The 23,060-nt window shown below is 34.9% G+C and overlaps 5 protein-coding genes across 6 annotated transcripts; 3 read left to right on the top strand and 2 right to left on the bottom strand.

Annotated features, from left to right (window-relative positions):
• The first annotated feature begins 12 nt into the window (after window positions 1-12).
• Window positions 13-1,964, top strand: LOC9304271 (putative TrmH family tRNA/rRNA methyltransferase). Its single transcript, XM_002870187.2, has 4 exons — window positions 13-313; window positions 436-540; window positions 1,094-1,220; window positions 1,397-1,964. The coding sequence occupies exons 1-4, from the start codon at window positions 104-106 to the stop codon at window positions 1,621-1,623; spliced, it is 669 nt and encodes a 222-aa protein (XP_002870233.1). The 5' UTR covers window positions 13-103; the 3' UTR covers window positions 1,624-1,964.
• Window positions 1,852-8,918, bottom strand: LOC9306304 (pyruvate, phosphate dikinase 1, chloroplastic). Of its 2 annotated transcripts, none has more exons than XM_002868152.2 (19): window positions 8,796-8,918; window positions 8,421-8,675; window positions 6,519-6,575; window positions 6,183-6,416; window positions 5,669-5,806; window positions 5,414-5,576; window positions 5,099-5,334; window positions 4,873-5,001; window positions 4,608-4,787; window positions 4,048-4,350; window positions 3,808-3,969; window positions 3,639-3,728; window positions 3,412-3,547; window positions 3,153-3,330; window positions 2,944-3,073; window positions 2,728-2,856; window positions 2,501-2,638; window positions 2,253-2,422; window positions 1,852-2,145 (listed from the first exon to the last, which is right to left on the bottom strand). In XM_002868152.2, the coding sequence occupies exons 2-19, from the start codon at window positions 8,670-8,672 to the stop codon at window positions 2,103-2,105; spliced, it is 2,868 nt and encodes a 955-aa protein (XP_002868198.1). In that variant the 5' UTR covers window positions 8,673-8,675; window positions 8,796-8,918; the 3' UTR covers window positions 1,852-2,102. The 2 variants fall into 2 exon arrangements, with proteins under 2 accessions (XP_002868198.1, XP_020872067.1); XM_021016408.1 differs by having other exon boundaries at window positions 8,421-8,651; window positions 8,796-8,917.
• A 4,937-nt stretch (window positions 8,919-13,855) lies between these two features.
• LOC9306303 (WAT1-related protein At4g15540) lies at window positions 13,856-16,486 on the top strand. Its single transcript, XM_002870186.2, has 7 exons — window positions 13,856-14,651; window positions 14,727-14,792; window positions 14,885-14,998; window positions 15,221-15,431; window positions 15,524-15,682; window positions 15,750-15,901; window positions 16,175-16,486. The coding sequence occupies exons 1-7, from the start codon at window positions 14,446-14,448 to the stop codon at window positions 16,296-16,298; spliced, it is 1,032 nt and encodes a 343-aa protein (XP_002870232.1). The 5' UTR covers window positions 13,856-14,445; the 3' UTR covers window positions 16,299-16,486.
• A 1,829-nt stretch (window positions 16,487-18,315) lies between these two features.
• Window positions 18,316-20,266, top strand: LOC9304270 (uncharacterized protein At4g15545). The gene is made up of 9 exons (XM_002870185.2): window positions 18,316-18,675; window positions 18,752-18,820; window positions 18,927-18,980; window positions 19,077-19,116; window positions 19,191-19,286; window positions 19,376-19,600; window positions 19,683-19,725; window positions 19,807-19,885; window positions 19,981-20,266. The coding sequence occupies exons 1-9, from the start codon at window positions 18,367-18,369 to the stop codon at window positions 20,071-20,073; spliced, it is 1,008 nt and encodes a 335-aa protein (XP_002870231.1). The 5' UTR covers window positions 18,316-18,366; the 3' UTR covers window positions 20,074-20,266.
• On the bottom strand, window positions 20,242-21,854 carry LOC9306302 (UDP-glycosyltransferase 75D1). Its single transcript, XM_002868151.2, has one exon. It carries the CDS (start codon window positions 21,806-21,808, stop codon window positions 20,381-20,383), a length of 1,428 nt encoding a protein of 475 aa, XP_002868197.1. The 5' UTR covers window positions 21,809-21,854; the 3' UTR covers window positions 20,242-20,380.
• Window positions 21,855-23,060: the final 1,206 nt, after the last annotated feature.

Below are 23,060 nucleotides of genomic sequence, written 5' to 3'. Positions count from 1 at the left end.
TTATTACGGTTATCTCTGAAGCTCTTCGATTTTGGTTTATTAAGGCATTGACAAATGACAAAAACCCTCACCGGAGAAAAAGAAGTAGAAGAAGACGACGACGATGGTGGGATTTGAGAGCTATGTGGTTGTTCACAACATAGCAAAGCGTCACAACGTCGGAACTTTAGCTCGTAGCGCTACTGCTTTTGGTGTGACGGAGCTAATCCTCGTCGGCCGCCGTGATTTCAACGCCTTCGGTAGTCATGGTTCAGCTTCTCACATCCGTTTCCGCCATTTTCACTCACTTATCGAAGCTCGCACCTATCTCAAGGTCTTAATTTCACTCTGAATTACACAAATTTTGGAACTTTCTGTATGGGTCTTATCATAACTGGATTAGGGTGTTACAAAGTTTGAGTCTTTTTTGTTGGTTTGGATTGATTACTTATGAAGGAGGAGAAAGATTGCGATATTTGTGGCGTTGAGATTGCAGATGGAGCTTCTGCTGTTAACGAACATCCTTTCAAAAGAAACACTGCGTTTCTTCTCGGTAATGAGGTAATCAAAAGATCTGATTTTTACAAAACGTAACAAGTTTGTGAACTTAGAATTAGTGTGATGTGTACTTTTGTTTGCTATGAGATCATGATCCTAAGTCAATTTCATCTGTGAACAATGAGAATTCAAGTAGAATTGTAGGAACTTCAGTGACTTGAAAGACATTTTCTGATACAAGAAACTGGAATCTAGTTAGGAAGCTTCACTTACTATCTATGTGGGAGTTAGTTCACTTCTTCAGCTTGAAGATGGATCCCACTTTATTGAAAAACAGTGTGTTTCATGATCTATAGTAAAATTCATTTGTTAACAATAATGAAGGAACAAGTAGATTAATAGAAACTTCAATGGTTTGAAACACATCTTACAACACAAGAAATTATAGTGAAGTCTGAGTTAGTTGACTTCTCCAGCTTTCTTATGTAATCCTCTCCCTATGCGATTCAGACTCTTTTTTATTTTGTTTGGAGACTATTTGTCCATTTAAGCTATTTTGGCTTCAATGGTTGTGGTCTCTGCCACTAACTAAAAACCAAGTTTGGGGCTTCTGTAGGGATCAGGATTATCTGCCAAGGAATATGAAATATGCGACTTCTTTGTATATATTCCTCAATATGGCTGTGGCACTGCCTCCTTAAATGTTACTGTTGCAGCTTCTATCGTTTTGCATCATTTTGGAGGTATTTATTTTTCTGTTTTTGTTCCCATTCTTTTGTGCTGTTTAAGATTGAAAAACACTTTAATGGAAAGCAAAATTAGAGAATAGTAACTCGGTGTGACTTCTTCGTCATGTACTCTCATGTATAGACAATGATGATAGTGTTGGTTGATTAAAAGTAGCATTGTTCTGTTACAGTTTGGGCTGGATTTTCTGAGCGTGTCCGGGATGGAAGCAAATTTATTGTGGCTGATAGACCCGTAAGACAAGGAAGACGGAATTTCTGTGCGGGCACAGAAGAATCCATCATTGAAGAGCGGAAGTTGAGGAAAGAAAGTGCGGAAAATGGTTTTTTCGATGACGATGGCAACGGAAATGGAAGTTCATCATCTGACCTTTTGGACGGTTTGTTCCTTAACGAATAATTGTCTTTGAAAAAGAACAAAGTCTTGATTTGGGTTCCAATCCTGGGAAGATCAGGCACACACCCTTCAATATATATTATCAAGCGGAGTTAGCTTACTCACGCTTGTTCATTCCCTAGTTACCGAATCTTTGTTTCGCAAGTAGAGAAAGCTTATTGATTACGCGAAGTTGATTACTTGGTTTTGACTAATTGATCTGCCTTTGGTATGATACTATGCTTATGAACATGTTTGAAATTATTTCAGTTGATAGAATCTCATTCCGCTGTCTTACATTGTCTTCCTCATGTATTTTGTTTAGGAACAATGGTCTTTATTTTATTAGCAATTCAATTATCACATGAAGGGTTTTATATATTCTACTTTCTTTAGAAGGAAACAAAAAGAGTTAAATCCAATTTCTTTTGATTTTGTTCAGTTTCATGTAACAAAACCCAAAGCTTCTTTATTCACAGAATAATGCCACCACGTTTTCTTCATCATGCAACAACTTGAGCAGCTGCAAGCCTTGCAATTGGAACTCTGCAACAACAACAACAACAACAACAACAACAAAACCCCAAAATATCATCAATCTGTGTTAAATGTTGTAAAAATAGTGTCCATTGGTTTGTAAATTGATAAATTACCTGAAAGGAGAACAAGAGACATAGTCAAGTCCTGCTTCAGCAAAGAATCCCACAGACGATGGATCTCCTCCATGTTCTCCACATATCCCAACCTTGAGGCTAGGCCTAGCTGCTCGTCCTTTTTCTGTCGCCATCTTGATCAATTGCCCTACACCTTGCTGATCAAGAACCTGGTCCAAACACAAAAAATAGCTTTCAAGATTTTATCCTTTGGATAGAGAAAGCAAATGAAATTGTATTCATTATACCTCAAAAGGGTCGTGCTGTAAGATTCCTTGGGCGAGGTAAATCGGTAGAAACTTGCCAACATCGTCTCTACTGTATCCAAACGTCATCTGCGTCAAGTCATTTGTCCCGAACGAGAAAAACTCCGCCTCTTTCGCAATCTGTCCAACGAAAAGGTTTTTACTTTTAGCAAATTCCGCTTGGACATGGTTTTAAGTATTTAACACAATGTAGTGAATTGCACAGTTACCTCATCTGCAATGAGTGCGGCTCGAGGGATCTCAATCATTGTCCCAACCTTGTAGCTCACGGTATGACCCTTCTCAGCAAATACTTTCTTTGCAACTTTTCGGATTACATTAACTTGGTGACCCAATTCCTGTCATTATCAAAATGCTTTGTTTTGAACAAAATTGCAAATCTTTTTCTTTAATGATGTTGCAAGAGTATATATTGTATACATTACCTGAGGAGTTCCTACAAGTGGAACCATAATCTCAGGAAGAACAGTAACACCTTGGTCCTGCATTGACGCTGCTGCTTCAAAAATTGCGCGCGCTTGCATTTCCGTTAGCTCTGGATACGATATTCCGAGCCTATAAAGTACAAATTTACCGATCATCGGATTGTTCTTCAGGCGCAAAGAGACAGAGAGAGACAGAGATAGTAAGAAACCTGCAACCGCGGAAACCAAGCATTGGATTCACTTCAGAGAGTTTCTCTATCCGTGACAAGACTTCGTCTTCTTTCACTCCTGTTTCTGCAGCTAACTCATGTACAATGTTGTCCAAATCGCCCTCCGGGAGAAACTCGTGAAGTGGAGGGTCTAACAGACGAATTGTTACCGGTAAACCTAGAAAAATAAAAAAGGTTTAGGCATGTTTTCAGTTGTGATTCAAAGATGTATTTTAGAGAAAGGACTCAAAACATTTACCATCCATAGCGCGGAAGATCCCTTCGAAATCCGAACGTTGGTAAGGAAGCAAGATGTCGAGAGAAGCTTTCCTTTGCTCTGTTGTTACCGCCATTATCATCTTTCTCACTGCTTTAATCCTATCTGCGCCAAAGAACTTAACAACCAAACCAAAGACGACAATAAACATTTGGATCCAAACAATCTGATTCATCAAAAAAATGGAATCAAGAACAAAGGAGGAGTACCATATGTTCGGTCCTACAAAGCCCGATCCCTTGAGCGCCGTTTTTCCTTGCTGCAATCGCGTCTTCAGGGGTATCCGCATTCGCCATAACCTTATGGATCATCGACATTTGAGTTAGAAATCTTAAGAATATCAAACAAGTTAAGGGAAATGCAGAAACTCATAAACACCTTGAGACGTCTGATTGCATCAGCCCAGGACATGAAAGTCTCTAAATCTAGACTCAAAGCCGGAGGAGCCAATGCTTGTTTCCCTAATATAACCTCACCGGTTGATCCGTTCATCGAGATCCATTCGCCTTCATGAATAGTCAAATCTCCAATCAATAGAACCTGAAATTTCAAACCCTAACTTTAGAAACAATCTTCCCCTAACTTAGATGACAAGTTTCTAAAATCAAATCCAAAAACCTTATGGTTCTCGTCGACACGAATTTCGGAGCAACCAGCGATACAACATTTTCCCCAACCGCGAGCAACAACTGCCGCATGTGACGTCATTCCACCTCTCGCCGTCAATATACCTTCGGCTGCGTGCATACCTCCAACATCATCAGGGCTTGTCTCCGTTCGAACCAGAATCACGGTTTTGCCCTGAGAATGCCAAGCTTCGGCTTCTTCCGCCGTGAACACAACCTGCCCAACCGCCGCTCCTGGTGACGCCGGTAAGCCTTTAGCCACCACTTTTTCACGATACCCCGATGGATCATGAAACTAATCCATAAAAAACAAAAACGAAACTTTCATTGACCCTCTGAATCAAAAAAATTCCAAACCCTATTCATCGATTACGTGTCAGACAAGTATCTCTGTTTTTACTCCTAAACCCCATAGTTCTTGTTCAAACTAACCAAATATTACCAGTTAAAGATGTTGGAACATAGTAAATTTCTAATTTTGATTTCAGCATCAAGTTTGTGACCTAATAAAACCTTTGTGCAAAAAAAAAATTGAATCTTTTGAGTCTGCACCTGTGGGTGAAGTAGTTGATCAAGATGTTGAGGCTCCACCATTTTGATTGCAGAAGATTTATCTACAAGCCCTTCACTTACCATATCAACTGCTATCTTCACCGCGCCTTTACCCGTTCGCTTACCCGCTCTACATTGAAGCATCCACAATCTCTCTTCTTGTACTGTGAATTCGATATCCTGCAATACATCCAAATTTGGGACCTTGTTCGAACTTAAAAAATTCTTGATGAGTACTACAGAAGTATTGTATATATGTACTAACCATCATGTCTTTGTAATGTCTTTCTAAGATGTTGCAGTTCTCAACAAGTTCTGCATAAGCCTCAGGCATTAATCTCCTCATTGTATCCAAATCTTCTGGTGTTCTTATCCCTGCTACCACATCCTCTCCCTGTCCAAAACCGGTAAAGTTTATGAGCTTTCTTCTTAATATAAGATTCTAAACGGAAACATAAGTATTTAGTTACACATTGTGATAGATGCCAAACCTGAGCATTGACTAGAAACTCGCCGTAGAGCTTCTTCTCTCCGGTGCTAGGGTTCCTTGTGAAGAGAACACCAGTCCCTGAAGTGTCCCCCATGTTTCCAAACACCATACACTGAATGTTAACCGCGGTTCCTTTCAATCCGGTTATCTGGTTAATACTTCTGTACTTGTTTGCTCTCGGGCTATCCCAAGAATCGAATACCGCTTCAATCGCTAGCTCCAATTGTTTCTTCGGATCTGCATTTACCCGTTTAAACATATGTAACTAATGACTGAATGATATCACTTTTGACCTCAAGTAGGAATCAAATCAAACCTGAAGGAAACTCTTCACCCTTGGCCTCTAAGTAAACACTCTTGTACTGCTCAACCAAATCTTTAAGATCAGTCGCGCTTAATTCTGTGTCATTTTTTACTCCTTTTCTCTCCTTCATCCTCTCTAGTTTCTCTTCAAACTTGGCGTGCGGAATTCCCATCACCTTTTATTGATCAAGAAAACAATGACAAGGTAGGTCAAAGACTTTTCTTGTCATGCAAGTTTCCTCGAATTGCATAAAAACAGAGGACTTACAACATCACCAAACATATCAAGAAACCGCCGGAACGAATCGTAAGCAAAACGCTCTCCGCTTTTGGCGGCCAAACCGACGACGACTTGGTCGTTTAAGCCAAGGTTAAGTACAGTGTCCATCATACCAGGCATTGAGATCTACAATACAAAATTTCGATCAAAGACAAGTCAATGTGTTATAAATATATTTTTGGTTTTAAAACAAACAGAAAAAAAAAAAACACTTTTCAATTTCTACGTTATTTTTTTAGAATACCAAATGATTGTTAGATCTTTCAATACCACAAAAAAAATTATTTTTCTTTTAGTACATTTTAAATTCTACATCTATTCAAAATTGTCTTCCAAAAAACGAATTCGCAAAATTAACCAAAATATATGAATTTCAACCAGGAATAAACAAAAACCTAACATCTACGTCAAAAAAATCTTCAAAAGATTAGAAATAAACAACAGAATTTTAATATTAGAAAAGATCCTTAAAATAATCAAGAAAGAGAAAGTTATAACTTACGGCGGCGCCGGAGCGAACAGAGAGGAGGAGTGGCTTAGAGGGATCAGCGAGGGAAGCTCCAATGTCACGTTCGATGAAGCTAAGACCTTCCAAGATCTCTTCCCATAAACCTTCTGGAAGCTTCTTGCCGGCGATCTGATACTGCTGACAAGCCTCCGTAGATATGGTTAGCCCCGGCGGCACCGACAAGCCTATGCTCGCCATCTCCGCCAGGTTGGCTCCTTTCCCTCCCAACTTCATACACAACAATTAACATATTTTGATAAATGATTCTTGAAAATAAGAAACACTAATTATTAATGAATTGATATGATCATGATGATGATGGTAACATACCAAGGACTTCATGCCCTTGTTGCCTTCGCTTCTTCCTTTTCCAAAGGTGAATACTCGCTGCGTCATGTTTTTTTTTTTGTTTTGTTTTGATTGAGGTTTAGATTGCAGAAATGTTTTTGCAAGTTAAAGAACACATATAGGTATCTATCTATATATATAGTAAAGCAAAAATTGGATGAAATAGATAAAATTGATATTGGTGTCAAAAGCACAAAGATAAATTGATCAAATTTATCCATCCTAAATTTGACATGTACATTATGTAAAAGCTAAATATATAATCCTTACAATTTAAACTAAAGCTAAAATAAAATAAATAATAAATAATTAAATAAAATATTATTATAATGATCTAAAATTAAGTTTCTGTTTTCTTACGACAATCATTTTTAAGAACATCAAATAATTCATAATATAAAAACTTTTATACAGACGAATTTTCATAGTATTTAATATATATGCATCTAAATCATTTATATTTTTCTCCATCAAAAATACATTATTATCTTATCAAGAGATCATTCCAAAATTCCAACCTCGAAGTGCTAAATTGTAATATAATTGACCAAAATTAAAGAAGCTTCGTTCCGATGACTCGTCATTGATGTGTCAACCATATCTGATATCACTCACACACTTGCTATACCAATGTTTTTTTTTTTTTTAACGATTACTTAAACCAAAACAATAGCAAAAAGCTTTCATCAAATTCAACCCGTAGTTGCCATACCATCTCTAACACAAACTCTTTTAAGGTGAATTGTGGGTTTAAAGTTTTAATTAGTAATAGTATCTCCTGTTCTAAAAATCCCCGCCTAGCCCCGATTACTCCCCGCTTAATCGCTAGGCCCACCCTATCCGCCTCGATTAATGACTAATCCCCTAAAAAATCAGTAATCCGATTATTCTCCGCCTAATCCGATTACTTTCCGCCTAATCTTATATACCCCGATTATTTTTTAGATTGCATGTATAAAAAAACTTTTTATTTTTGTTATTCAATCATTTGAATGGAGAGTTTGTGATGTTTTACAATAACTTGTGTTCAAATTTTAATAAAAATCATAAATTTGTAATAAAAATCATAAATTTTTACAATATTGGATTAATATATTTTAAAAATATTAAAATAACCCTAAAACTAATTCCCGATTAATCTCCGATTTTCCGATTAATCGCTAGGCCCATGCCGAGCGCCCGACTAGCGCCTAGCGATTTTTAAAACAAGGATAGTATCAGTATATATATTTTTTGGCGTTTTCTTTTTCTTTTTTGCAGTTTGGACATATCCACGTATACTTTGGTACCATAACAAAACGTGGCATTGTCGGATCTACCTAGTGGCACAAGAAACTGACTAAAGCGGCAAAGTGGTTTTAGGATTCAATAAAAGGTGTCTTTACGAAAAGTAGGGCTAAATGCATCTAGTGGAAACGTTTCTTTAATTTAATTGCAAATTTTTTTGAAAAATACTTGAATTTTTGAAAAGGTTCATGTATCCACAATAAGTTAAATTCAAAAATAGCTAGTACATTCATTTCATAATTTAAGCCGCCTGACGCTATTTAGTATAATCACCGAGTTGATCTCAGAAGTGTGTATCAGTCTGAGCCGTTCGATTGTTTAAACAAGAGTGACGAAACCAATCAACATCAAATAATTAATAGTCTCACAAGATCACAAAGTAAATGTCACGATGGCGTAACTTGTTTTGTATTCTATAACCGGTAGGGCTAACCGAATATAATTGAGCTGCTAGATGGTTCGACCCGATGATCGGTGATAATTTCTCTCAAGAATCTGACGTCGGAATTATAAAACGAAACATAATAACAAGTGTATAAAATATATGGTGAAACCTATGGAAATACACCAGAAAGATCGAAATAGAAAGACGTGTACCTTTTGGGCTATGGAAGCTGCCGGATCGGACACAGGGCTAAGGATGGCTCGAGTCTTTGTATCACGATGCAAACCGGTTCTTGCTATGCTTAACCCTTGGCAATGGATTGTACCGGTTCTAGGGAAACTGTTGGATCCATCACCTAGCCGGTTTGATCGACTAACCATTCGGTTTTCGCTGAGATGATCCGTACGGTACACTCCATTTCCATTGAAGAGCTCCGGCGTTGTCTTCACGATCATACTTGTCATTTTCTTATATAAAGCATAAACCACTTAAATAAATATTATATATCTTACTTTTAAGAGTTGTGTATAAAATAAAGAAGTAAGAGAAAGGAGTCTATAAAATAAAAATTATATATAATTGCTTACGTGAAATCGAAATTGGTTAGCTATTTGCGAGAGTAGAAATGGCGGTTCTATAAATTTCTTCTCTGATCTTAATACATTCGATTTTTGTTGGTTCTTGTAAGTTGCGTAGACTTTATGTGATCTCATTTTTTATATTTTTATATATGTTTTGGTGGTTTATAGATTTTAGTTTGACGAGTGACGTGAGTGGATGAAAGAAGATGTGGTTATGATTGGCTAATGTGTCCATTCCACGGTTGTTCTTCCTCTTTTTATCAACGACCATATAAGTGGCTACGCTTAAAATTAATTTCTAAGGTTTTGAATAAGAATCAGCTTAGAAAAATTATTATGAGGTCATATATAGTTTTATTTCAGTTAGTGTTTTTTTTTCTTCTTAAGTTCAACTCTATTTTATTGGTAGAATGATGTTTCTTGGTTTGTTTTCCACATGTTAAGATATTAAGGAAATAATTGAGATTGATGGAGTAGAAACCTAAACGTATTTGTGGTTCTGCTCGGTGTGAATACGACTAGCCAGGTTCCATGAGAGAGATAAGGCCATATAATTTAACTAAACTTACAATTTAAATTGTTTGTATACTGTTGCAAAATACATATATTTATCCTGTTATTATGTTGTTAGAAGAATGTGGAAGAGAAAACTAATGAAATGAATACAATTTGGAGTAACCTAATTCAAGGAAATATGTTTTTAGAAAACTAACTTAACGCTAGATGTTTTCAGTAATTTCATACTATTTAATCATAATAAGTTTTTTTATATTTGTATTTACTTATATCATTTTTTTTACTTTAATTGGTGAGCTAATTCAAAACGGTTAGAGTAAACCATTCATTTAGTTACGAATCGAACATTCGAATGAAACGGATGTTAGAAATGAATGGTTCAAGATAGATGTGGTTTTAAAAACGGTTAAAAACTAAATGAGGTGATTGAAATAAATGGATGTAAATCGTATATAAAATGTGAGTTTACTACAGCCTAATTTATTAATTTTACAACTGTTTACTATAAGTTGTTTCAACAAATGCATTAACAACTTGATATTCACGATGCAAATAAGAAAGACATTACTTGGGAACATTAAAAGTGAAAATAATAGAAAAGGGTTAGAAGTTCCGAAGAATCTGGAAGTGTCATATACATTCATGCTCAAGGGACCCAAATGTTATGGGAGTATGTGGCTATGTGCTATGCTCTATCGAACTTTCTGGTGATGTTTTTGGTAAGAGTATAATTATTAGACAACTCCAAAGACTCATAAATTGTGATGGTCACGTGGAGGATGTGAGCCAACGCTTGCTGTGATCCGGAGAGGTAGCAAAATGTGTTGTGAAAATTTAGAATCCATCGTTTTATGTTAAAGGGTGATAATAAATGGTAGAGAAAATAGCTTAGATAGCTATCATTTGATCATATATCTGAGAAAAATAAAGTGAATGACTATTGAATTTTATGGATGATTATATTTATTTTTATTATTTTTTGTTCTTTTTTTCAGTGTTTTTGTGAAAATTGGAGTCCCAAAATATTTTTCTATAACAAATGAATTAGTTTTTTTTTTGACAAATTGTATTTTTTCACATGTTATTTGAACTTAAAAAATGAAAACTATAACTGAGAGAGAAATATGTTATTCTATCTCTATACTATTAAAGAGAAGTACAAATGAAAATAGGTCGGGTTAAAATCAGAAAATTGACCCGAAATTCTGAAATCGGATCTTTGAATTTTTTTTGGAATATAAATTCGAATTAATAATGAAAAATGAAATATTTATGGAAATCAAATAAAATCTGATTGTACTTATGGCAACTAATTATAAAAGCATATTCCGAACAATATTATACATTAATTACGTATAATAAATTTTTTCATATATTTTTGGAACTAATTCGATAACAATCAACGTTTTTATCATTAATTTCGCTCATTTTAGCCAATTATCATTACTTGAAAGATATCTTACTTGCTTCTAAAGATTTCTAGAAAATTTATCACACATAAGTAATACCCCATCTGTTTTATAAATTAAATAGATATTTTTATTTTGGTCGTGTACATTAAATAGATATAAAATCCATATAACTAATTTTAATTTAATTAGATTAAATCGAAATTATCGTATTTTCATACCTATAGCTTACCAAAGAAGTTTAATTTTCAATTTATAAAGATTTATTGAATATGATTTTAGAATTATTCAACAAGATGATAAGTATTTATTAAATTTTGTGAATCATGAAAAATAATAACTAATTTTTAATCATTATATTTCATCTTTCAATCTCTCACCTAAGAAATAAGATACATATTCTATTATTCCTATGTCCAAAACTTCATTTTGTTATATGACTAAATAATATTCTCATTAGAGCTGTCAAAGCGAGTTGATTCGTCCCGTTAAGCCCGTTTGCGATAGGCAAAAAATATTTTGACTTGTAGTTGTCGGTCCGCACGATCCGCGGGTAGCATATATGAAATACAAACCCGTCCCGCGAATGTATGCGGATTTGCGGGATTGTCCGTGGATTTTGTTTAAATAGTTTTAAAGTAACCAAAATTTAAAATACTATTAAAATAAATAAATAAATAAAAATACTATTATAGTTTGTTTAAATTACCACATGTTGAATAAATTATAATTTTATCCATAAATACTAACATGCGGGCTGATCCACCAATCCGCGGATGAAAACCGATTAAACCTATGACCCACTGCGAATTAATCCATGTGGTCCGCTTATTCGCGTGTTTAATATATTTTCCCAAATCTACCCCATAGTAAGATGATTTGGGCTCGACCCGCTGTTTTTGACCTATTTTGACTGCTCTAATTCCTATGAATCGTCTAATTTTAGAATTTTAAAACACAAAATTCTATTTTGTAAATCATAATTAATACGATTGGTTTATTTATAAAAATTTTAACATTTTCTCTACAATTCGTTATTATGAATATTTATAAGTATACTACACGATTCGCTCTACTAAAAACACACAATATTAAACTCAACGTATGTAAACCAATATTCCCCCGCAGTGGACCGCAGGTCCGATCCTAGTTTCATAAGAATATGTTAGTCTATTTTTTTTTAAATGGCCACAAAAATACAAACTTTAAAAATTAGCCAAAAACTGCTCAAACCTTCTCATTAAAAATTTCAAATCCCGAAATTTCTAAAATATAAAATAAGTAATGCATCTGTTTTTTTTTTACATTAATAATGTTTAAGTACTAGAATTTAACCCGCGGTACACCGCGGGGCTATATTTTTCTAATAAATATAATGTTATTTTTTAAAAGATTAACTAAAGATATATCATATTAGTTTGTATTTTTAAATATAGATATCTATCTATGTATTATTTAGTGTATGATTACTATTGTTTAGGTTTTAATTTTTGAAGTATAGATACGAAAACATATATTTTTTTAAGTAACGATGTATGGTCAATTTTATAATTTTGAATATTTTACTCCGCTGTATACCGTGGGTCAATTTTTTTATAACTAAAATTTTTAAATTTTAAGTTGTATTTGTTTTGTAAATATTGTATGCTTTGTTTTGTGTTTAAGGTTATATAATTGTATTTTGATTGTTAATTTTAGGATTTCATCCGTGATATACCGTTCTTTATTAATATCGACCCAAACCCGTCATCCCATATAAGCCCGTCTATATTATCCCGTTAGCTAAATTATTAGTGTTATAAAATCTAAGAAAATAAATTATTATTGTTATAAAATCCAATAATTTTAGGATCTCACCCGTTGTATACTGTTCACTAAATGATTTAAAACTTCTACTACTAATATATATTTATAATTTTCTATGTGAATATTTTGATCATTATAAATTAATAGTTTTATTGTTATGCAAAATGTTAATATAAATATTTGCTATAAATCGGTTTTATGCATTTTTTTGGAGTAAAATTCATGGAATTTTTTTTTGAAGATATATGAAAAGATTGTGTAGAGATTTTTAGAAACAAATTAGGCAAGATATCGTTTGGTTAATATCTTTTATTTAAATTTTGTAAAATTAAATAATAAATGTCAATGGCATAAACTCGTAAATAAGGTGGAACTCCAGGATTTATTTGGTAAAGATACTCCAAAAATGTATATATAGATGTTGGTCTCGGATCAAATTGAATCGGATGGGTATAATTTTTTTTTTTAATAGATATTCAATTTCAGGATATTTTGATCCTTTTTTTTGTCAACCATATTTTTTTTTTTGGTAGAATTTGTCAACCATATTTGATCCATTCAATTCAATTATATTAGAAAGTAACAGAGTTAAACACTATTAATAGAAAAATAAGTTTTTTTTTTTGAAAATAAACACTATCCACAAGAAACTTTTAATATAGCGGAAAGTCATGTTTATGCTTTGACTCAGGAGCAAGCGGAGAAGTTTAGAGAGTCCTACTCTATCGTACCATCAGATATGAGATTAAATAGAAGATATAGTTTTTTTCTAATGGATCATGAAAAGATCATGATTCATTTTTAGGTTTAAGATGGTATTACTCTAAGTTAAATGACCAGAAACAATTATGGGAGTTTGTAATGTATATGTCACCACTTCACAATGAGTTGGAAGTATTAGTATGGGCAATGAGATACCTGATTACTAACCAGAATACCGATATTATTTTTATTACAGATTATTCCGAACTAGTAAATCTTTATATCAATAGAATGGCCGACCTTCAAAATTTTATCAGAGGATATAGAGAAGAGTAAGGAAACCTTCACAATTTGTTTTCTCCTTATATCTAATTTTTCGTAATACTAATATGAAATCGAATAAGCTAGCACGAAATATCCATATTTACCCGCATTTTATTCCACTAGTTATATTTTGGAACTTCTCAAATCTCAATTAATATATTTGGTGTTTTGAATTTATATTATTTACGTAGATTACAAAGATTTTTTTTTTTGGGTTAATTTTGATGTTTTTATTATATTATTTGGGACCATTTGTCAATGTAACCGAATATTATTATATTGGTGAAAAATAAAAACACACAAATTTCAAAAACTCAGACCCAGCTTCTGGTTTCGCTTCGCCGTCGTGTACGATTTGTAACACGACTGTGCGATTTGTAGCTGGAGGAACCGAAGGTCAGTGATCACTTAGGGTTTATTGGATGATACTAAATCAAAGCGTTAGGCTAATTTTTCTAATCCGATTGCTTTAGGTTAATTTTTCGAAGGTCAGTAATGAGTTAGGGTTTATTGGATTTGAGGTTTCAGATTTGGGGTTAATTTCTCTGCAAGGTGACGAGAAAATCCTATATTCACTTCTCAAGATTTATTCTCTGAAGATATAAAGTCTTAATCTTTGGATAAGAAATGTTCAAATGGAAAATTGAAAACTTTTCTTCAGTTGAATGAATGATTGAGCTGAAGAAGTTAAAAGCTAGAATGGGCAAAGTTCATTGTCATGGGGTCCCTAGAATATTCGAATTTATGATCCTTTTGTTGTAAAATATTAGTCAAGTTGAGAGATATTTTACATTTTGTGGTCACTAATGATGTATTATTGGAGTTAACCATCCAATACCATCATGGTTGCTTCTAAACTCACTTTAACTTGAGAGAGATTATCTGGATATCAATCTATCATGAGGGAAGAGACAGTTTCTTGGAAGTACTTTAAAAGAGATGTTGTTCCGTTCGCTGCGATGATCGCGGTGGAGTGTACAACGGTTGGATCGAGTACACTGTATAAAGCTGCTACCTTAAGAGGATTTAGCTTTTATGTCTTTGTGTTTTACTCTTATGTTGGTGCTTCACTTGTTCTTCTTCTACTTTCCCTCATCTTTGGAAGGTACTTGATATTCTTGAGAAACTATGACTCTTTCCCTGTTTTAAGAATATGAACTTACTTATTTTACATATGCAGGTCAAGAAGTTTACCTACAGCCAAGTCTCCTCTCTTCTTCAAGATCTTCTTACTTGCGCTTCTCGGGTAATAATATATTCATGTTTCTAGATATATGAGCATTTTTTCGGTCTTTTTCTTTTTCTTTTCTAGTTTGCTAACTTGGGGGAAAAAAACAGGCTCACGTCGAAGGTAGCTGGTTGTAAAGGTATAGAATATAGTTCCCCAACTCTTTCCTCTGCTATCAGCAATCTTACACCAGCTTTCACCTTCATGCTTGCCGTCTTCTTCAGGTTCCACTTTCTCCTAAACCGGGTGATTCCACACTAACTGTCAATATGAAATGATACCAAAAATAGATTAATTTTCTTGCCATTAACTGTGAATTATAGAGTAGTTGTACAAGTAGAACCTTGCGGTAATGTTGGACCATCAATTCTTTTATGAGAAATGTTGGATAATTAGGTGACTCTAACTTAGGTGACTTGTTCTGCTTCCTTGGGTGACTTGTAAAGGATGGAACAAGTAGTGTTAAGAAGCTCTGCAACTCAGGCTAAAATCATTGGCACAATAGTCTCTATATCTGGCGCTCTGGTTATTGTTCTGTATAAGGGCCCAAAACTTCTTGTTGCTGCATCGTTTACTTCGTTCGAGTCTAGTTGGATAATTGGAGGCCTTTTGCTCGGTCTGCAATTCTTGCTTCTTTCAGTCTGGTTTATTCTTCAGGTAGTACATAAACTTGAACAGGTTCATGAAATTTTGGGTTTGTTGGTAACACATAAGATTGAGCTAAACTCGTAAGCTGTACATGATTTCAGACTCATATCATGGAGATATACCCTGAAGAAATAGCCGTAGTCTTCTGCTACAACTTATGCGCAACGCTAATCTCAGGGACAGTATGTCTAATTGCAGAAAAAGACTTGAATTCCTGGCAGCTCAAACCGGGTTTCTCCCTCGCTTCAGTCATATACTCGGTGAGAAATTAAACCTTATAAGTTAAATAATCAAATCTGTAGCTCAGACAGTAACACTCTGTTTCAGGGACTCTTTGATACATCATTGGGCTCAGTCATCCACACATGGGGTCTGCATGTGAAGGGTCCGGTCTACGTATCCTTGTTCAAGCCATTGTCTATTGCAATTGCAGTCGCCATGACTGCTATATTCCTCGGCGATTCACTTCACCTTGGGAGGTACCATATCTTTCATCTTCTTACATTCAAGTGTAGTGTTTCTTTCTTTAAAAACATAACTGATAACAAGATAGTTCTAGGGTGTTGAAACATTTACATTTAGTTTCATCTTCAATTCCATGATGCTTAATACAATGACTAATGAATCCAACTTAGCCTTCCCAATGTCTTTGAAATATATAGACAGTAACAGTCAATATAGATTTTCGGTTGTTGGGTAATAAGATTTACGTGATTGGTACATATGATTTTGCATTTATGTATTGTGGGCAGTGTGATTGGATCAGTAATATTGAGCTTTGGGTTTTACACTGTGATTTGGGGCAAAGCAAGAGAGGATGCAACTAAAACAGTAAGTGATTCTGAGCAGTCACTTTTATTGCCTACACACGAGTAAACCTTCTCATGAAGATATGTCGGAGACAAGTGAAAATATTTTTCTTATTTGTTCATAATTATGGTCCCATTAGAAAATGAATCCTTATTTATCTTGTAAGTTGTATGTATATAATCTAACATGATACATTTTTTACTTAGTTGTATGTACATAGTCGTGAAAAATGATTTACTTATTTGTTGAGAAAATAAAAATATCCCTTATATATTAATAGAAAAACACTCTAAAAAATAAACCTTACTTTGACGCGTTATTAACTAAACTGCTATACTGACGTGTCGCTCTCAGAATGATTTTCCACCCATTTAAATTATTACCCAAATTTTACTTGACTATTTACAGATTTTGCCATTATTCTTAATACATATATATATCACACAAATAAAAAAAAACGAAATTATAACTAAAAAGCAAATAATTAGACAACTAATCTTCATATTTATATTTAACAACAAATTACAAGAGCTTTGTTTATTTATATTAATGATCTATTTTTTAATAATAAAAACATACACTTTTGTTTATCTTATATTAATAAATCTTTATTTTTTTATTTTTCTTTATATACATTTATATAAATCTTCTCAAGCGGATGGGTAAACAATCTTTGTATTTATATTTATATTTAAATGATAAAATATATAAATTTGGTTCAAGAATTTCGAATTCAAAACTACAAAATCTCTACATCTTTCATAAATTTTTATATCTATTATACTTAAATCAATAAGATAATCTCTTTTCTATATATGTTACGAATACTTCAAATCCGATTTTTTTGGAGGGATTCTAACTTTTCGAAGAAAAACTAACCATATTTATATATAAACCAAAATCTGGTCACATTATAACCATTTCGTAGTAATCCATTCATTATCTAAGAATCCTAATTTGGAACACTACAAAATCTTAACTTGAAAATTATCAAATCTCATCTTTGATAATTTTTTGGATTTCTTATACTTAAATCTCAACATCTTTTTTTTTTTTCATCATTCTCGACATCTTTTAAACATACAGAAAGACATATTTTCATAAATGGTAACATTTCGTCAATACTTTCTTTATCACGTTGAAGCTTTATTGCAAGTTCAAATATTTCCCGGGTAAAACGTATTCTTATATGAAATAGTCTCAAATTTGAATAAAAAAAATATTACATGTTTTGTTTTACACAAACGGATCTAGGATCCCGGATAATAATTTTACTTAAATCACTTCATCTTGCACATAGTGCGGGTTGTTATCTAGTTTCTTATTTATTCAACTATTATATAGAATTAGAGAGGAATTCAGTGTTAGATTTCAATTCTATTAAAATCCATCATGGAATAACACCGCCTTATTTACTTTATAATAGGCGCAAAATCCAGTTATGTTTGGACTTTCGGTTTGATTGCAATTTGAATCCGGTTTTGTATCAAATTTAACGAAAATCGTTTGAAATTAACAAACATGTGGTTAAAACTCGAATTTCAAATTATGTGGGGATATACAATTATACATTGTTAAAGTTTTCTAGAACCCGAAAATCAAACTTTAATTGCATAATGCTTTAATTAAAAACATTCCCAAAGCATTTGGAAAAATGATCTTTTATTTCATTGTCACTTATCGGTCCAACGAATTATAGTCCTATCCATTCATAGATCACAAATTTGGCTTACCCAAATCAATACCACACATTATGTCATGTCACTTAACACAAAAAGACAAACCATACGTGACCACATTTTTCTTTATACACCTTCACGTCTATCAAATTCAATCATATCAACATTACATAACCGAACCGGAATTAACCCCAAACCGGGATTGTATTTCCAATAACACAATAGAAATTAGGGTTGAAAACTTGAAATAATGACATTCATTAGATTTTTTGTAATAAAACGAATCTCGATCGATGGATATGTTTGGTTTAGATTCCAATTTCGGTTTAAAACTTATACCGGATTATACCGTAACATAACCGAATACGTATATGATGAACTCGTAAGGTACAAAAAAAATAAAACGATAAAAACTGAAAAAGATAATTAAAGAAAAAAGACACAGAAAACGAGAAATGTCAGAGGTAGAAGAAGAAGAAGAAGGATCAACAAATGCAATTACAGGTTCGAGAAGTTTCGATCTTCCCGACGAACTTCTTCAAGTTCTACCGTCCGATCCATTCGAGCAACTCGATGTAGCTCGTAAAATCACATCCATTGCTCTCTCGACACGTGTCTCTGCTCTCGAATCAGAGTCGTCGGATCTCCGGGAACTTCTCGCCGAGAGAGATAAAGAAATCGCCGAGCTACAATCTCACGTTGAGTCACTTGACGCTTCTCTCTCCGATGCGTTTCATAAGCTTTCTCTTGCTGATGGTGAAAAGGTCCGACCCGGTTTTGACTTTTTTGACCCGATTCGTTTTACGGGTTTTGATCAAATCTCGTATTCGAAATTTGCAGGAGAATTTGATTAGAGAGAATGCTTCGTTGTCTAATACTGTGAAGAGACTTCAGAGAGATGTCTCTAAGGTAGTTTTGACTCAATTTGGAATTTGACTTTAAGTCTCTTTGTTTCTAAGTTTGGAAGTAGCTGAGATTTTAGGGATTTTGGAGATATTGATGAATTTGTGTGCAGCTTGAGGGTTTTAGGAAGACACTTATGATGTCTCTTCAAGATGATGACCAAAATGTATGAAACTTATTTACTCTTCATGTTCTTCAATTTACTTTGGAGAAGTAACAAATTCATAATCTTGAATTGATTGTGTTTGGGGTTTTTTAACAGGCAGGAACAACACAAATCATCGCTAAGCCGACACCAAACGGTATAGTTCTTGTGAAGATGTTAGTGAAATCTTGTATTCATTAACCAAATGGATGGTCTTTTTTCATTTTTCAGATGATGATACTCCATTTCAACCTTCAAGACATTCATCAATCCAATCTCAAGCTTCTGAAGCTATTGAGCCAGCTACCACTGACAACGAAAACGATGGTATACTGTAGTAAATCTCAATTCTTAAGCCACTAAACCTTTTGTTTGTGTGTGTTTAATGCTTAAGTTTGTTTTTTGTTATATCGTAGCTCCTAAACCGAGTTTATCAGCCAGTTTTCCTTTAGTATCGCAAACTACTACGCCACGGCTTACTCCTCCTGGTTCTCCACCAATCTTATCCGCTTCTGGTACCCCGAAAACAACATCGAGACCTCTCTCTCCTCGACGCCATTCTGTATCATTTGCTACCACTAGAGGCATGTTTGATGATACTAGATCTTCTATTTCAATCTCAGAGCCTGGATCACAGACCAGTAAGTTAAGACCAGGATTTTCTTGTGGCTGGTTTGTAAACAAGACAATTATTAATGGTTTGTTTGTTATCTGTGTATTCAGCAAGAACTCGGGTTGACGGAAAAGAGTTCTTCCGACAAGTCAGGTAAAAAGAAGTTCTTACAAAAAAACTCTCTATAGCATTGTCTGTAACACATCCTACATCTTGTTATTGAATCTTGATCAGGAGCCGATTATCTTACGAGCAATTTGGTGCATTTCTTGGAAATGTGAAGGATCTTAACGCTCACAAGCAAACAAGAGAAGTAAGGAGAATCCTCTCTCAATCATCCTACCGTTTTTCGATTCAAAACTCGGATTTTGAATTGACCTGCAATGTCTTTTTTTCTTTGTTTTCCAGGAAACGCTTAGGAAAGCTGAAGAGATATTTGGAGGCGATAACAGAGATCTCTACGTCATATTCGAGGGCTTGATCACTCGCAACGCTCATTGAGAGTTTGGATTCTTCGATTACACAAAGAAATTATACACTCGGAAACTCAGGATTCAGCTGCAGCATTCAATTTCTTTTGTTTTCTTGGCCGTCAAGTAAGACCAAGTGAAACTGACAATTTGATTGTATCATTTGTGCCTCTCTTGTATCTATCTATCTATCTCTCACTTCTTGAATAAATTTCATTTCATCATCTTCAAGAATCAAAACCAACCAATCAATATCCAAAATACTGTATTGTGTAAACATTGAAATAGAGCAAAAACGAACAAAAAAACAGAGTGTTGTTATAATTTCTGATACCAAATCACATGTGCTCATCGGCAAAAGCTTTGATATGATTAAAGGAAGAGCCTCCTTCTCTCACCGCCTCCGCCGCTAAATCCCTCCACCTCGCCGCATTTCCTCTAAACTCCTCCGCCTTCTCTTCCATAACTTCCTCAATGCACCGCCGTATCTCCTCACTATCCACCACCACAGCTCCGTCCTCTTCCTTCTTCTCCATCACTCTCACACCTGTCTTCCAACAATCTTCCAAAAGCTTCGCGTTCGTCATCTGATCATTCCACTGCGGAAATGCCACCACGGGAACTCCCGAGACCAAGCTCTCCAACGTCGAGTTCCACCCGCAATGCGTCACGAAACATCCTATCGATCTATGATTCAAAACCCTAAACTGATCGCACCAAGAAACCACCATTCCTATCTCATCAAGCTCTTCTCTGAAACTCTTTATGCAATCTTCTTCTTTCTCTTGCTCATCTTCTTTACTTCTATACGACTTGTCCGTAATCACCCACAAGAACGGTCTCCGACTCTGTATCAACGCTTTACAAAGCTCCACAAGCTGTTTCTTGGTCAACACGGCAAGCGTCCCGAACGAAACGTAAAGCACAGACGAATCCGCTTTTGTATCCAACCACTCTATGTATTCACCGTGACTCGATGAATCGGTTCTCAACGTTAATAACGGACCAACGGGAACAATCTTGAAATTATCTGGAACCGAGCTCATGGCTTCTGGTTCAAGCTCTTGGAAAGTGTTGATGAGGATCTTAGGGTTTGCTTCTTCCTTCAGTGAATCAATCTGTTCTCGAAAAGCCGGTAGAAGAAACGCGTAGACACTGGAAGAGACCATGAATGAAGGAAGATCACGGAGACTGAGTAGTGGCAGAGAAGGTAATTTAATAGAACTAGAGGGGTTATTAGCCATCTCTGAGATTGCTTCTTCGTAGCCGTTGAAGTAGTGGTAAAAAATGGAGAAGACTGTTACAGGTTGGACCCAAAGAAGAGCTGAAGGAAGGTGAAACTCACGCGCTAGCTCAGCGACCCAAGTGAGGAGAATCGTGTAAACCACGCAAGTGAAAGGCCGGTTTTGATTCCGGTTATCTTCGATTAGTTCGGTTAGTGTCTCCTTACCACGTCGTCTCATCTCAGACATGAAGTTTCCGGTGGCGTCTTGACGGGATTTAGCGGAGGAAGTTGAGGATTTGAAACCGTCGTCGTGGCCATCGGAGTAGGTAGCGAAGATTAGGGTTTCGGGGACGTTTTCTTGAGAGAACATGCGGCGGTTGTAGGCGGAGATTGAGGCGGCGAAGGTGACTCGAGCACCGGAGATAGTTCCGGCGAGGCGTTTGGCTAGCTCGAGAGATGGGTTGATGTGACCTTGTGCTGGAAATGTTACGAATAGAAAGTGTGGACCGGTGGGAGAGTTTGAACTATTGTTGTTGGCCATTGGTTTGATATTTGGATGGTTTTGTTACTAATGAAAGACAATAACACAAAAGTTAGGATTTATATAGAGAGATTATACTGACAAACAAAAACAGATCTAAGTGAAAAAGGAAAGTAGTAAATATTAAAAAAAGACAAAAACAGAACAAACCCCACTAACTAACATTGGACAAAGCAATTTTGTGACGTTAGTGATGACGAAAATCTAAAAGATAATAGGGTCGTTTGGATTCAATGGATACGAGCAAACGACCATTTGGCCAACCATACTTTTTCTTCTTTTCTAGAATTCGATGGATGATATACACAAATAATCAAATATGTATGTAAGTAGTGATAGTGATACTTAACAAATAATCAAATATGTATGTATGTAAGTGATAAATAACGAATGAGAAAATTCAACTTAATCCTTTTATCCAAAAAAGAAAAGAAAAAGAACATTCAACTTACGTGAAAAAAGTAGAATTGTTTGACATTAATTTCCATATGCAATAATGCAATATATAAGATAAAGACCGTATTGACTGAGACAGCAGTCTTAAAAGTTCATCATTTTATTCACCAAGTTTACTAGTTTATATGTGTCTCGTCAAATCCAAAGTCTCGTCAATATTAAGTAAATACTTAGTTAGGGATCTATATGTAAATTAGAATAGTTAGCTTTATCCTAATTTTCTATTACGATTTCTGTATAAATTGTTGTAAGCCACTCTCTTTATCAATTAAAGATCATTTCTACATTTATATGGTATTAGAGCTATCGCTCCTAAAACCTAAAAACTCTCCTCTTTTTTTTCTCTCTTAAGCCGTCACCATGGCCAACACTCAACACTGAAAACAATAGTGATGCAATCTCACTCACCACAAACACCATCCACAACATAAACATGTCAAACGTCACGAAACTAACGAACACAAACTATCTCATGTGGAAACTCCAAGTCCACGCTCTCATTGACGGGTACGAACTTGTTCACCATCTCGATAACACGATTGACGTTCCGGAAGCAACTGTCACCGTTGGGGCTGTCACCTCTCCAAACGCTGCATACACAAAGTGGCATCGCCAGGACAAGCTGATCTACAGCGCACTCATCGGCTCGATCTCAGCACCACTTCAACAGCTCGTCGCCCGTACCACCACCGCTGCTCAAATCTGGGAGAAACTTGCTTCCACGTATGCGAATCCTTCTCGCACTCACATCTGTCAACTGAAGGATCAACTCAAAGTCTTCCACAAAGGCACCATG

Source organism: Arabidopsis lyrata, assembly GCF_000004255.2.
Source record: "Arabidopsis lyrata subsp. lyrata unplaced genomic scaffold ARALYscaffold_7, whole genome shotgun sequence".
NCBI classification, from domain to species: Eukaryota; Viridiplantae; Streptophyta; class Magnoliopsida; order Brassicales; family Brassicaceae; genus Arabidopsis; species Arabidopsis lyrata.
The sequence above is the reverse complement of the archived record's forward strand: the minus strand, read 5'-3'. Positions and strand labels throughout refer to the sequence as shown.